General features: G+C 43.7%; 1 protein-coding gene across 2 annotated transcripts in view; it reads left to right on the forward strand.

Annotated features, from left to right (window-relative positions):
• Nucleotides 1-15,806, forward strand: part of LOC126341588 (uncharacterized) — a 151,778-nt gene that overhangs the window by 28,881 nt on the left and 107,091 nt on the right. For both annotated transcript variants that reach the window (XR_007565154.1, XM_050001785.1), the window contains exons 4-5: nucleotides 5,078-5,248; nucleotides 13,288-14,096. Coding sequence is in view for 1 of the 2 variants with exons in the window: in XM_050001785.1 (XP_049857742.1) it covers nucleotides 5,078-5,248; nucleotides 13,288-14,096 (980 nt within the window). In the remaining variant the exon portion in view is untranslated. The remainder of the gene's footprint in view (nucleotides 1-5,077; nucleotides 5,249-13,287; nucleotides 14,097-15,806) is intronic.

Consider the following 15,806-nt stretch of genomic DNA (forward strand, 5'->3'; position numbering starts at 1 on the left):
AATTACAGGCCCATATCGTTAACGTCGATATGCAGCAGGATTTTTGAACATATATTGTACTCGAACATTATGAATTACCTCGAAGAAAACGGTCTATTGACACACAGTCGACATGGGTTTAGAAAACTTCGTTCCTGTGAAACGCTACTATCTCTTCATTCACGTGAAGTGTTGAGTGCTATTGACAAGGGACTTCAGATCGATTCCGTATTTCTGGATTTCCGTAAGGCTTTTGACACTGTACCACACAAGCGGCTCGTAGTGAAATTGCGTGCTTATGGAATATCGTCTCAGTTATGTGACTGGATTTGTGATCTCCTGTCAGAGAGGTCACAGTTCGTAGTAATTGACGGAAAAGCATCGAGTAAAACAGAAGTGATTTCTGGTGTTCCCCAAGGTAGTGTTATAGGCCCTTTGCTGTTCCTTATCTATATAAACGATTTTGGAGACAAGCTGAGCAGCCGTCTTCGGTTGTTTGCAGATGACGCTGTAGTTTATCGACTAATAAAGTCATCAGAAGACCAAAACAACTGCAAAAAGATTTACAATAGATATCTGAATGGTGCGAAAAGTGGCAGATGACCCTAAATAACTAAAAGTGTGAGGCCATCCACACGAGTGCTAAAAGGAACTCGTTAAACTTCAGTTACACGATAAATCAGTCTAATCTAAAAGCCGTAAATTCAACTAAACACCTAGGTACTATAATAACGAACAACTTAAATTGGAAGGAACACACAGAAAATGTTGTGGGGAAGGCTAACCAAAGACTGCGTTTTATTGGCAGGACACTTAGAAAATATAACAGACGTACTAAGGAGACTGCCTACACTAAACTTGTCCGTCCTCTTTTAGAATACTGCTGCACGGTGTGAGATCCTTACCAGACAGTACTGACGGAGTACACCTAAAAAGTTCAAAGAAAGGCAGCACGTTTTGTATTATCGCGAAATATGGGAGAGAGTGTCACAGAAATGACACAGGAATTGGGCTGGACATCATTAGAAGAAATGTGTTTTTCGTTGCGCCGGAATCTTCTCACGAAATTCCAATCACAACTTTCTCCTCCGAATGCGATAATATTTTGTTGACACCGACCTACATAGGGAGGAACTACCACCAAGATAACATAAGGGAAATCAGAGCTCGTACGGAAAGATACAGGTGTTCATTCTTCCCGCGCGCTATACGAGATTGGAATAAAAGAGAATTGTGAAGGTGGTTCTACGAACCCTCAGCCAGGCACTTGAATGTGATTTGCAGAGTATCGATATAGATGTAGATGTAGATTGAGCGGAATCGGCGGCGACGAGCGAAAATGTGTACCGGACCGGGATTCACACTCGGGATCCCCTGATTATTAAGCTGAGGCGGTAACCACTGCCCCATCAGGGGGAAAGAGTTAGCGCAACTGCACGGTCGCTCCACACTCCCCCCTAGCGCCACATATCCTCAGTCCCTGTCCATTATACTCCGTTCGCTACACAAAGACTACGACAGGAGATCGGACTTATTTGTGCATCCGCACTGAAGATGGTGGATCCGTTGCCCAGCTAGGCTTACCAATTGCATGAATGCATGGTGTCTATTCTGTCGGACATGTCAGCTGGGGTGCGGTGGGGGGGGGGGGGGGGGCGGGAGGGGGGGGGGGAAGACATTAAGTGGAATCAGCGGCAACGAGCAGGAGATCCCAGGTTCGAATCCCTATCCGGTACACATTTTCGCACATCGCTGCCGACGATTCCGCTTAATGGCTCTAAGCACAGTAGGACTTAACAGCTGATGTCATGAGTCCCCTAGAACTTATAACTACTTAAACCTATCTCACCTAAGGATAACACACACATCCATGCCCGAGGCAGGATTCGAACCTGCGACCGTAGCGGTCTCGCGGTTCCAGACTGAAGCACCGAGAACCGCTCGGCCACACCGGCCGGCTCCGCTTAATGTTTCGCTGCGTCTGACAGCAGCGATCCCTCTTCAATTCAGGATTGAACCTGCGACCGCAGCGGTCACGCGGTTCAAGAATGAAGCGCCTACAACCGCTCGGCCACACTGGCCGGCCCAAGAATTGAACCATTGTGCTTCCCAGAATGACGAGATCACCCAGGGAATGTCCTTCAGCCTGGATCCTTCCGACGATTGTTGCACGGTATTTGCTTTCCGACGTTCCATGTCGTACACTCCAACGACCATCCTTCCGATGAAGCATGAAAAGTCATTCATCTGAAAGCCCACCTGTCGCCACTCACTGGACGTCCAGTTGTGGAGCAGATCCCGGTCTTCTTCGACGATAAACAGCAAAAATGATTGAAATGGCTCTGAGCACTACGGAACTTAACTGCTGAGGTCATCAGTCCCCTAGAACTTAAAACTACTCATACCCAACTAACCTAAAAACATCACACACATCTATGCCCGAGGCAGGATTCGAACCTGCGACCGTAGCGGTCTCGCAGTTCCAGACTGGAGCGCGTAGAGCCGCTCGGCCACACCATCCGGCCGATAAACAGCAGTCAGCATGTGTGCATGAACCAGGCGCCTGCTGCGGATGCCTATACGCAGTTGCTGAACTGTCTTTGAGGAGACGCTGTTGGTGGACTCGTGATTCATCTGGGCGGTCAGCTGCTCAACAGTTGCACGTCTACTCGCTCGTACACATCTCCGTGCCCATCGTTCACCCTTGTCATTGTGGCTTGTGGTGCATCACAGTTGCCTCGGCGCCGGTTTGGATAGCGTAAGATATATTTTAACCACAGCGGTTGGTGAACAGATTGCAAACTCAGCCGTTTCGGAAAAGCTTCTACCCTTGGCCCTCCGGCTAATGTTTATGCCCTTTTGGACGTCAATAAATCGCTCCGTTTCCTCTTTACGACGACGACTGCACTGTTGTCCGCGTCCCATCGACACGCTTTATATATCCTCTACTCGTAGTGCTGCCACCAGACCTCTGTCAGTGGTTATTGCTCGTTGGCGTCGGACATAGGTGATCGGCCCATCAATGCGACTGGACTGCAAATAAGTCCAAAGGTCAACTGGTACAATATTCAAATATGGGTTACAAAAAAGCCTTCATGTATAATTGAACAGCCGGCCGGTGTGGCCGAGCGGTTTTAGGCGCTTCAGTCTGGAACCGCGCGATCGCTACGGCCGCAGGTTCGAATCCTGCCTCGGGCATGAATGTGTGTGATGTCCTTACGTTAGTTAGGTTTAAGTAGTTCCAAGTTCTATAGGACTGATGACCTCAGATGTTAAGTCCCATAGTGCTCAGAGCCATTTGATCCATTATAACTGAACATCAGCGCGGCTAAACAAAAGTGAATGCGTTCAGCAAAAATGATTGTACAGAGCATTTGTCGTCATTTACTAGGACACACATGAGCTTTGGTTGTTTTCACGCCTCGATACAGATTAAGCTTGCTTTCAGCAAAGTGGAGCACATGCACATTACGGCAGGCCGGCACGCACATTTGTAAGTTAGTGTCTTCCAAACCGTTGGATTGGCCATATTGGAAGTGGTATTGTGTTCTGCTCTTTGCCACCTAGGTCTCCGGACCTGACACCCATGGATTCTTTTTATGGCGTTACGAGAAAGTACTCGTGTATGTCCCTTCATTGCCGGCCGGTGTGGCCGAGCGGTTCTAGGCGCTTCAATTTGGAACCGAGCGACCGCTACGATCGCAGGTTCGAATCCTGCCTCGTGAATGGATGTGTGTGATTTCCTTAGGTTAGTTAGGTTAAAGTAGTTTTAAGTTCTAGGGGACTGATGACCTCAGATGTTAAGTCCCATAGTGCTCAGCGCCATTTGTTCCTTCATGGCCGAAAACAACTGCGGGACTCAAAACGCGCATTTATGATGTGATCTTCTCATTAACTCCACACATGTTAGAGAATGTATGTCGTGAAATGAATTATCGCTTAGATGTTGCCCGTGTGACCGAGGAGAGTCATACAGAACATCCATAATGTCTGTAAAAATTGAATTTTCTTTTAAAATCTTATCGATGTATCTCTATGTATTAAATAGTTATAGTCAATTGTAATCGTTATATTCATTTTGAATTGCCCCTGTTTGTCAACACTACGTTACCTTTTCGGTTGGATGCTGCGTTTTCCAGTTATTGTACGTCGAGGGTTAAGACTAACCAGAGAGTTTCTGTTACATCTGCTTAATATCGACTGCAACAATTGCATTCTTTTACGTCTGTCAGTGGTGATATGTATGACATCTCTTAGCTCTCCCTTAACACTGTCTTATAAGCAGAATCTGTGTTTGCATACTTACGTAGATGAGCATAAGACAGTACTGTCACATTTCGTAACAACTGTACATTTCATGATACACAAGTTATTTTTTATTATAGTGTTTCGAACTTGCATATTATGCAAAGAAAAATCGACCGAAAGGCCACGCAACTTATGTATAAATTTTTTATATAGGAGAAGCTTCTGAAACACTATTACACTTCATCTTCTGCACTTCAAAAATCAAAATTTACGTTTTACGGTTCCCGTTTCTTCCTTTGAATTCCTGACTTCTTCTTGCCTACCAGATTATAGTTTCCTACTTTGGATGCTAATATACCGCATACATACTGTTGAGATGTTCGTCATAGTCTGTTCTGTTGTCTTCAGTTTTGTTTCTTACTTCAGATATGTTTACTTCCTTTCCAGTGTCGCTTTTTCGTAATCTGTCTGCTCTGGTATAGCGTTAAGAAATCTCATTCAGATTGCCTTCATCTTACTTTCTTGTCATTTGCGAATGACGCACAACTCACTTTTGTAGTTTATATATTTGCAAAAAATATAAATTCTGGTCAATATTTTATACCACTCATAACAGTGCTTAGTTAATTCCCAACGTACAAATAATCTACATCGTCTATGTATTAGCACAGTTTTGTTCTTTCTCAAAACAGGTGTTACACTTATAACGTCTACCCAGATAAGCCTTAAAGATAATGAAAGCTATGTCATTTGATTATGTTTGAAACAAATTTTTAAAAATTGATCTCATTAAATAGAAATATAAAACAGTTACTTTAGTAACGGTACCTACCCCGTTTTTGTTCCATAGCTGAGAAAATTGGAGTGGAGAGTGAATTACGAGACGTCCTGCAAGTTATGGTCGGGACTCTGAGGCGTATCGTGGACGATCTGAAGAAGGAAGACAAGGAAAAGACATCTCCGCTACCCTCACTCTTCGACATAAGCATCACCCCGTCTGAGAAGACCTTGTCAACTTCAGGTAACTGACACTCCATAAACATACGTGCCTGTTTATGAAATGTGTTGTACGTTCACTGCAGAATTCCCACAAAATATACAATCATTAATTTCCTAGAGTGCTCTTATAATTTGGAAAAAAGTAGGCAAAAAAAATTCTGCTAATATTGGATATTAATCATCGTTACATTTAACTTAGTATAGGAGAGGTTTAACGAAATACGTAGATAGAAAAAAATCTTTAACTAACCTTGGTTATAATCCAGACGCAGTTAGTACCTTTCAGGAGAAACTTATAAAAGATGCCCTTTAAGGGAATATTCTGTTAAAGCAGATATCAAAATACAGCGCCGCACGGAGTGTCCGCTGGGTTCGAGGATTACGCAGCCCCTCCAGCCGGAGATTCTTGTCCTCCCTCGGGCACGGGTCTGTGTGTTGTTCTTAGCTTAAGTCAGTTTAAGTAGTGTGTAGGTCTAGGAACCGATGAGCTCAGCAGTTTGGTTCCTTAGGAATTCACACACATTTGAGCAAAATACAGGCTGATTCCGTGATGATGACGAAGTTTTAAAGACAATGAAGAAGGGTAATTGTATTAATGTGAGGTAAGAGATCCTAGTCAGGGAAAGACGAGTCAAAAGCTATAAGCAAAAATAGTTCTGATACCTCTGACAGTGGAATACTTATAATGGCACTGTTCTTGCTGTTATTTTAGGGTAGACATCTTTATAGCAGAGATGATAGTATGGATCAAGACAAGAAAAAAAGTCTGATGAACATAAATGCTTATCTTAAGAGCTATGAGCACAGTCGGTGATAAATTAAAGCGTATATACGCCCCTACTCCACCCCCTTGTCTGTTACATCTCTCGTGTCTTACAAAGATATGGTCTTCTACATTTACCGAACCTGTGGGAATACATGGTTTGAGCCACGTCTGCGACAGAAACATTATACGGATTTCTATGCCTTGAAATATATGACGGAACTCGTCGCAATGAGCTGGTAGGGATTAGACATTTGCCTGCGCAGTATGTAGCTTACTCCGTTGCTTCCAGAATCTGTAGCGGTTGCTTCCATTTATGCCTCAAATTTATCATTCATTCTATACAAATCAAAAACATGTTTGTGAATAATACATGACATCATCGGCAAGTGGATGGCCAAGCACACATTTTGCTAATGATGTGGTTCCTGCTTATGATGCTATGTGGAAATTGGAATAGAGATTTCTCGTAATAAAATGAAATGGGAGTATTTGTGCATGTATTTGTAAAAAGATGGCTTGAAAGTTTGTTTCGGTAGGTAACATTGTTTATACATATAATGAAGTGCATAAGGCAAATGAATGATCAATAGCTGTTTTCGAGCGGTTCTAGGCGCTTCAGTCCGGAAGCGCGCTTCTGCTACGGCCGCAGGTTCGAATCCTGCCTCGGGAATGGACGTGTGTGATGTCCTTAGGTTAGCTTGGTTTAAGTAGTTTTAAGTCTAAGGGACTAATGACCTCAGATGTTAAGTCCTATAGTTCTTAGAGCCATCTGAACCAGTTTGAATAACCAATAGGTTCTGTGCGTGGATTACACTGAGATGACGAAAGTGAGGGGATAGCGTTATCGACATATACAGATGACAGTGGAGTTGTAATTTGTATTTAAGGGATTGATGTGAAAAGATTTCCGACATGATTATGGCCGCCGACCTTGAATGCGGAACGGTAGTTGGAGGTACACGCACTGAAATATTCCATTTCGGACATCGTTAGGGAATTCAACATTCCGAGATCCATTACGTCAAGAGCGTGCCGAGACCAGAAGCGATTGCGTACAGTTGTCAGTGCTAAAAGATAAGTAATACTGCGTGTAACAAGGAGTTACACGCAACACGCCATACTGCAGACTCCGTCTTTCAATGGAATGAGATATTCCTTGATCTACAGTACAAGAAAAAAATATCGTTCACCACGAGTTTAATGGTTAACAGCTGAGTATAAACTCAGATGCAGCTCCAGGCGCAGAGTGTGAGAACTGATTCATTGTTAAAATCGGAAAAAGCTGTAGGGATGATTGATGTCGAAATTAGCCGATAACTAACACAAAAACAGTAGTGTATATGATTTCTGGTCACCTTCATACATGCACACACATACACACACAGACAGAGAGAGAGAGAGAGAGAGAGAGAGAGAAAGAGAGAGAGAGACCGTTGTGGTTCCTTTACGACTATCTCTACACAAAAGGAACGAGACTGCTCTCATTACTAAGTAACTACAATTTTAGGTGATTCAGGGATATAGTATGCGAAATTTAGTACACAACTAACAGCAACAATGGCTCAGCTATTCATCGAGTCCAACTGACTCTGGGTGACAGATACGGCTACACGACTCCATGTTGCTTCAACTCTGTGCTACGGGTCATTAATCATAGAGGCTGGCGAGGTGTGGCGTGGCAGTCTCTCGGCATCCAATCACGTGTTTTCGATGGTTGAGATATCTCGCAGAACCCCGCTATCTGAAAGTGAAATTTAACTGAATCTGAATTAATCATGAATCAGGCACACCCTTAAGACTCAGTGCTCAATTCCATTTACGCACAGGACTTACTAATGCTTTAATTTATTTGGGCCATAGCAATGAATCTGAAGCTGAGGTAACTGACATAATATGTATCACTGAAACGGAATGGGTGCCATAATAAACTCAAGATTTATGTGTACGCTATGGTTTATTATAAAAGATAATTGGAATTATAAAGCTTTAAAAAGCAATTATGTGAACATGAACTTAACAATGAGCTATGAGAAAAACAAACAAAGCTCTTAGTTGGCAATTGACAACTGAGGTGGAGTTGCTTAAACCCCTCGTATTAGGATCACAATGTCTGTTTGACTGGAACAAACACCCAAGAATTCTAAAGATCCGAGGGAGCGCCTACAAATAATGAGACAGTGAAAACTGCCTTTAAAGTCAACTACAATACTCTTGCTTGTCCCGGAGCCTCAGGCGACGCTTACGATGACCATCAATGTAATGTGAGCAGAGCGAGGACTCAGTGGGCTGAAATTCAGCGCTGCGATCGGTCATTGGATCCCAGATGGCTTCCCGCATTTGCCTCAGCCCGAACCTTCTCCAAGTCTGATACTTTTTGTCTCAAAACACAACTTACTCCGTCTTCACTCCAACAAAACGCGTCCATCAATCCTCTCAAAAGTTACTACATCCGTCCAACGACGTAATTGTTTCTTTGACAATATGTCGCGCCCAGAAACGGCGAAACGTCAAGCCAATGAACTCAATTTCTTACTCTCTTTTCTACTCAAAAAAACATCGCTTCTCACGTCACTTCTAACACACTTTTAACAAGGCTAGTTCCTTACTGCCCAGCGTCTGCACTTTTCGTAGATCAGAGCTGTTGTGTCATATTTGTATCTCTTAACAAGCTCCAAGCGCCTACCATCCGCTGACAGAGTTCCGTCTTCTGGAACGAACGCTTTTTTTTTTTTTTTTTTTTTACTTGGGCCTACTTTCGGCAAAGCGACTTTCATCCCTGACAAAGCGGTGACTACATATGTCTAGTTCTCCCTCTGTCACTGCGAAGGCCGACAGCTCCCCCCCCCCCCCCCCAGACCCTCCCCTCCCCCTCCCCCTCCCCCTCCCCCTCCCCCTCCCCCTTCCCACCTAATACCTCGTTGCAAGTGCCTTGCCTCACATCATTCACAGCATCCCTCACTTCTAAAGCTAGCCCATAAGGCAAAGTGACGTACCCAGGACCATGTTAGATTACAAAAGGTTAAAAGGAGGAACTGAAATAAGCTCGCCGGTCGGTGTGGGCGAGCGGCTCTAGGCGCTACAGTGTGGAACCGCAAGAGCGCAACGGTCTCAGGTTCGCATCTTGCCTCGGTCATGGATGTGTGTCATGTCTTTAAGTTAGTTAGATTTAAGTAATTCTAAGTTCTGGGGGACTGATGACCTTATAATTTAAGTCCCATAGTGCTCAGAGCCATTTGAAATAAGCTCATACAATAAGTGTGATATCACGAGCCCCTTTAAACTAATTTATCTCCCCTCCAATTGCACAGTTAAAGGTGAATAAACGAAAAGAGGCCAGCCGAAGGGCAGGGCAAATTCCATATTTCTAGATTTCCGGAAATCATTTCACACGGTGCCTCATTGCAGGCTGTTAACGAAAGTATGAGCATATGGAATAAGTTCACAGATATGTGTGTGGCTCGAAGACTTCTTAAATAGTAGAACCCCGCATGTTGTTCGAGACGGCGAGCGTTCATCAGAGTCAAGTGTAACATCTGGGGTGCCACAGGGAAGTGTGATAGGTTCGCTTTGGTTCTTTATATACAGAAATGATTTGGCTGACAGGGTGAGCAGTCGTGTACGGTAAGGTGTCGAAGTTGAGTGACTGTAGGAAGATAAAAGACGATTAGACAAAATGGCTGCTAGCCCCAAATGTGGCAGAATGTAAGTTAATGCGGATGAGTAGGAAGACCAAACTTGTAATACTCGGATACAGTAATCCAATTGTCCTGCTTGACTTAGTCGAGTCGTTTAAATATCTGGGGCGTAATGTTGCAAAGCGATATGAGATGGAACGAGCATGTGAGAGCTATGGTAGGGACGGTGAAAGCTCGACTTCGGTATATTGAGAGAATTTTGAGAGAGAATGGTTCACCTGTAAAGGAGACCGCATACATGACGCTGGTGCGACCTGTTCTTGAGTACTGCTCGAGTGTTTGGAGTCCATATTAGTTCAGATTTTAGGAAGAAATCGTAGCAGTTCAGAGGCTGGCTACTATATTTGTTACCGGTAGGTTCGAACAACACGTAAGTGTTACGGAAGTGCTTCAGGAACTCAAATGGGAATCCCTGGAGGCGACGTTCTTTTCAAGAAACACTGTTGAGAAAATTTAGAGAACCGGCATTTGAAGCTGACTGCCGAACGATTCTACAGCCGCTAACATACATTTGCGTCAGGACCAAGAAGATAAGATACGAGAAATTAGAGCTCATACGTAGGCACACAGACGGTTTATATATGAAGGTAGTATCTGTTCCCGAAATAACAGGTACCGTTGATGGCCGTGCAGCTTCTTTAGAATGAAATGATAATTAATCGTCACCCTAGCTACAAGCAGGCGTTGATATACATCATTGGGGACACGTTGAAAATGTGTGCCCCAACCGGAACTCGAAACCAGGATCTCCTGCTTACATGGCAGACGCTCTTATCCACCAAGGGCACAGACGATAGTGCGCCTGCAGCGACTTCTCCCTCGCATGCTCTCCGTGATACCCCCATTCCCAACATGTCCGCACCACCATTCGTAGTCTGCCTAATAGATGTTTGCCCATCACACTCATTACTCGTGACAGATTATTCTACCAAGTCCCATACGAGTTGGGGCATAGCCATTGACCTTCTTGTGCGAACACATACGCTAAGCCCCAACTCGTATGGGACTTGGTAGAATAATCTGCCACGAGTAATGAGTATGATGGGCAAACATCTATTAGGCGCACTACGAATGTAGTGCCGTGGACATGTTGGGAATGTGGGTCTAACGGGGAGCGTGCAAGGAATACGTCCCTGCAGGCACACTATCCTCTGTGCCGTCGGTGGCTCAGATGGATAGAGCGTCTGCCAGGTAAGCAGCAAATTCCAGGTTCGAGTCACGGTCGGGGCACGCATTTTCAACACGTCCCGAATGATGTATATCAACGCCTGTTTCCAGCTAGGCGTCGACTTAATTATCATTTCATACAGATAATTGTTTTTTCCTCGCTGTATTTGCGAGTGGAATAGCAAAGGAAATGACTAGTAGTGGTATAGCGTACCCTCCGCCACGCACCGTATGGTGGTTGCGGAGTATCTATGTAGATATGGGTATAGAGTAGACCAGTACAGTACGAGAAAGGTTTTAAATTGTGCTGTTGAAAGATAACGTCACGGATAGGTCACGACTAGAGACCTTAACACACCATTAACTGTGGTGCAAATTGCCGGCTATGTGAACCAAAGATCATAGTGTTAGGTACCCCATGGCCATTCTAAACCTATCGATTCTACGCGGTGTCCGAGGAGAAAGGATCAGTATTCAGGGGTATTACTGGAACTATGACTGAAAGCAAGAAAATCTAGTCGAGATGGTGGGTGGTGCGGAGGCGGCCCACTTCAGCAAATGTTTCAACGACGTAAGACACTCGCCAGTTAGCAGCTCAATATTAACTAAGTTCCTCTCTTCCGTAACCTATGCTCGTCTTATACAGAATATCACAGATAGATACAGACATGGTATACGAATCGCGGTGTTACCGCATACATCAGTAGGATACTACTGACGGCGGATACCTTGATGTCGAAGCAAACTCTCAATACAAACACTTTTGAGACAGGAGGCGACCTAAGCACAAGCTTGTATAATCAAAATGGAGCCATAGTAAAGCACAGTATTATGTTAGTCCAGTGACGTGTTCAACGTTACTTCGAATTCCTGCCGTGCACCACGTATTGTAACAATGTAGTTCAAATTTCTGTTTCCTGAACTCTGAATAACTCCAAAAGGTTTATCGGCGAAATTTCTAACACAGCTATAAATGCCAGTTCTCTGTTTTATGCAGTAAACTGTTCTTGTTCCACAACTGCTTCAGGACTTCCATCATACAATCACTCAGCTGATAGGATATTTTGCACGTTGATAAGAATACACTTAATTATTAATAACACAGACACCGAGAGAGGAAAAAGAAAGTGTGTAGTTCAAGTTATGTTCGTAAACTGATAAGCATAGGGAAATCTAGAGAAGTGCAATATGAAATAACTGCTGAAGCAAAAAGGTGCTCGACTGATTGTATAGACCTGGTCTTCTGTTGAGCTAAATGCGTATCATTCCTCAGAACTCTCTCCCTGACCTGTAGGGTGCCACCATTTATTGCATTGTAAGACCATTTTTAATGTTTACTATTTCAAACAGCCTGCGTTAAGGTACTGAATAAGCTAATACTTCTTGCATCCATTATGCATGGTGACCCGAATCGAAGAAAAGTAGTTGGCCGGGGTGGCCGAGCGGTTCTAGGCGCTTCAGTCTGGAACCGCGCTACCGCTACGGTGGCTGGTTCGAATCCTGCCTCGGGCATGGATGTGTGTGATGTCCTTAGGTGAGTTGGGTTTAAGTAGTTCTAAGTTCTAGGGGACTGATGATCTCAGATGTTAAGTCACATAATGCTCAGAGCCATTTGAACCATTTGAGGAAACGTATTTCATGCATATCGTCTCATGTTGAGCCATAAACACAAAGTCCCTGTCTCAACAAATGGCAATGCGAATAGTTATCTACAAAGTTGAGAAATGTCAAAAGAACTTGTGTTTCGTGCCCCTGCATAAGTCAAGTGGAACGAGCGGTAATAATGAACAACTCGACCCCTTTATAAACTACAATCTTCCGTAGGTCCATTCGTTCCATTTACATTATCAACTTCAGGTGGCACAACACTACCATTGTCATGACGTGCGGTTCACAAGTTTTTGTAAGATTAATCGTACACTATAATATTTATGCAGTGGAAATTCCCAGCACTGGTTACTGCAATTTAGGACTTTGGTGTGTCACTTGATAAACACGTGCTACACCAATATCTCTAGGTTCTTCAGTCTCTATTTAAACGCCGGCCGGTGTGGCCGAATGGTTCTAGGCGCTTCACTCTGGGACCGCGCGACCGCTACGGTCGCAGGTATGAATGCTACCTCGGGCACGGATGTGTGTGATGTCCTTAGGTTAGTTAGGTTTAAGTAGTTCTAAGTTCTACGGGACTGATGACCTCAGATGTTAAGTCCCATAGTGCTCAGAACCATTTGTCTCTTTAAACGGTTAATTTTCTCGTGTTTTGTGAACACTACGCCCAATTGGAAAAGTAACAACGGATCTCGACTTTCATAGCAGCATGTGGTCGTCAGAATGTTCCCTTGTTTATTACTAACCCTGTTTATGATATTCGTTGTATGATTCTCCCCAAATATTAAATACTTTTAATTAATAACGTTCATCTTTATCTTCCAGAGAACACGCCTGGCGACGCCAACGAAGAAAATGTAAGGAACAACAACAACAAAAACGTCAATGAAGAATATGTCAAGGACAAAGATAGCGCCGAAGGGGAACAGCAAACGACTGACGCTAGTGAACATGAGAGCATAGATCAGGATGAGGGTATTGGCGAAGAAAAGGAGGAACTCGTCATACCTGAAACAAATATTGACGGAGTGTCCTCTCAAATCGAAAACAATGATAATTATGAGGGAAACTCCGAAACATGGAACGAAATTCCAAACGACAAAAAAGCTGAGGAACGGCACATGGAAGACGAAGAAGAAGAGGTGGATCAGCCTCCGGTAGACGAGAACTCTGTGGCAGAAGCTGGTGAAGAAACGCAACCAGAAGCCGTTTTGGAAGGGGAAGGGGGAGACACTATCGAACTGGAGGAGGAGGAAGACGACTCAGGCGAGGCAGCGGATGGGGAACCCCAATCGAAGGAAGGCTCTGGCGACCATCATCCACTCATTGAAGAAATCGACCCACCGGAGACAGAAGAACAGCTGGACGAGAGCCTTCTGCTAGACATCGAGGCAGAGGAAGCAGCATCCTTCAGTGCAGATCCTCAAGCGGTAGCTGTTGATCTGGAAAGCGATAACTGGGAGCCAGAGTGTTGCGACAGAACTCAGTCCGTGACTGCGGTGGCTGCTGATGATACAAATCTGACTGAAGATGATGACGCTGCTGACGAATGCGGCCAAAAAGACGATTTAGAACCATCAGACATGGAATATGACAGCTTCTTTCCGACAGAAGATGAAGATGTTTTACCAGTGGTAAGTACAAAATACTGTTCATCCTGTATTGGTGTTCACGTCACAAATATCATCCACTGTCACAGCTCTCCATTACAAGAAATCTATGGTCATGTTTCACCAATAGTCCTTGGCAGCCCACTCAACGCACACTGTGTGACGTCCAGGCTATCTACTCGAGCTGTTTGAGCATAGCTACAACGTATCATCCCATTAGGAGCGTTATCAGTCAGCATGAGTCAACTGAAGTGAGTACATCTGAAAAGAGCATGAATGTGAGGGCCCACAAATTCAGACAGCCTACGAAAGAGATCTCATAGATGTTACATAAGGCCAGGTCTGTGTGACATCATTATGATGTGGTGAGCTTATAGATACATTAGACCTAATCATCACTCTCGTAGACTTAAGAAATTGCCTAAGAGGAATCACTTAACTGTGATAATTACTACACAAACCAACTATAAAAGTTCCCGGTCATCTCAGAAAATGGACATATTCTAAATTTGAGAAAATTCTCTACATTCAGTTCTGCACAACAGTCATATCAACAGTTGATGTAGCACATGAACAGGAGTCAGTAATTAGGGTAGAATGCTCCAAATTTCTGGATGTACATTCTGACGAAAACTTGACCTGGAAACCGAGCGAGGTGGGGCAGTGGTTAGCACACTGGACTCGCATTCGGGAGGACGACGGTTCAATCCCGTCTCCAGCCATCCTGATTTAGGTTTTCCGTGATTTCCCTAAATCGTTTCAGGCAAATTCCGGGATGGTTGCTTTGAAAGGGCACAGCCGATTTCCTTCCCCATCCTTCCCTAACCCGAGCTTGCGCTCCGTCTCTAATCACCTCGTTGTCGACGGGACGTTAAACGACACTAACCTAACCTAACATTGACCTGGAAGAAGCGTATTACTTAGCTCCTCAAGTAAATTCACTCACTTTTGGTCTTCGTGTAATTGCCACTCTTAGAAATACACGAAACGCCCGCCAAACATATTTTTCACGTGCCTCGGTAATGTCCTATTAAATACTGCAAGGCCTAACTTATCACCTACAAAGTTCAATATTTTAAACATAGCTGCACAACAGCAACGTTTCCACGTAATAAAATTATAACCAGCCGACCAGCTGCAATGGATAAAGAAATTCTTTACCTATGTTTCGACAAATATAAATTTGTTTTCTTCAGAAGGTAGCAATTTTACATTAGTAAAGACTAATGTACCATCGCCGTTTTTACAATTGTCGACATCGATCCATTTATCAAAAATGAAATATAGCCCTAGAATTAGGATTTGTCACGTAAATATAAAATAGTTCATGGATCTTGCAGCTCTGGAAGATCCATGAAGGAGACAAATTTATATTTGTCGAAACCCTAGGTAAAGAATTTCTTTATCCATTGCAACTGGTCGGCTGGTTATAATTTTTATTACCTATAAAGTTGATTGCACAAAAGCGAGTAGTGAGGATAATATGTGGTTTTCATCCTCAGTCATCTTACAGGTTCCTCTTCAAGCATTTGGGCATTTTGACTACACCTACATAGCGTATACACTGCTAGAAAAAAAAAGTTAGTACATCTCTTTAGAAGTTCAGAATTCACTCAAGATTTATTGTTGCAACAGTTCATACGGAGTAGATGAAATGATTATATTGACAGATCAATAGCATAAGAGATTCTGATGTACCAGAAATCGACCCATGCTGAAACACCCATATTAGTA

This window comes from Schistocerca gregaria, chromosome 1 (genome assembly GCF_023897955.1).
Source record: "Schistocerca gregaria isolate iqSchGreg1 chromosome 1, iqSchGreg1.2, whole genome shotgun sequence".
Lineage (NCBI taxonomy): Eukaryota > Metazoa > Arthropoda > Insecta > Orthoptera > Acrididae > Schistocerca > Schistocerca gregaria.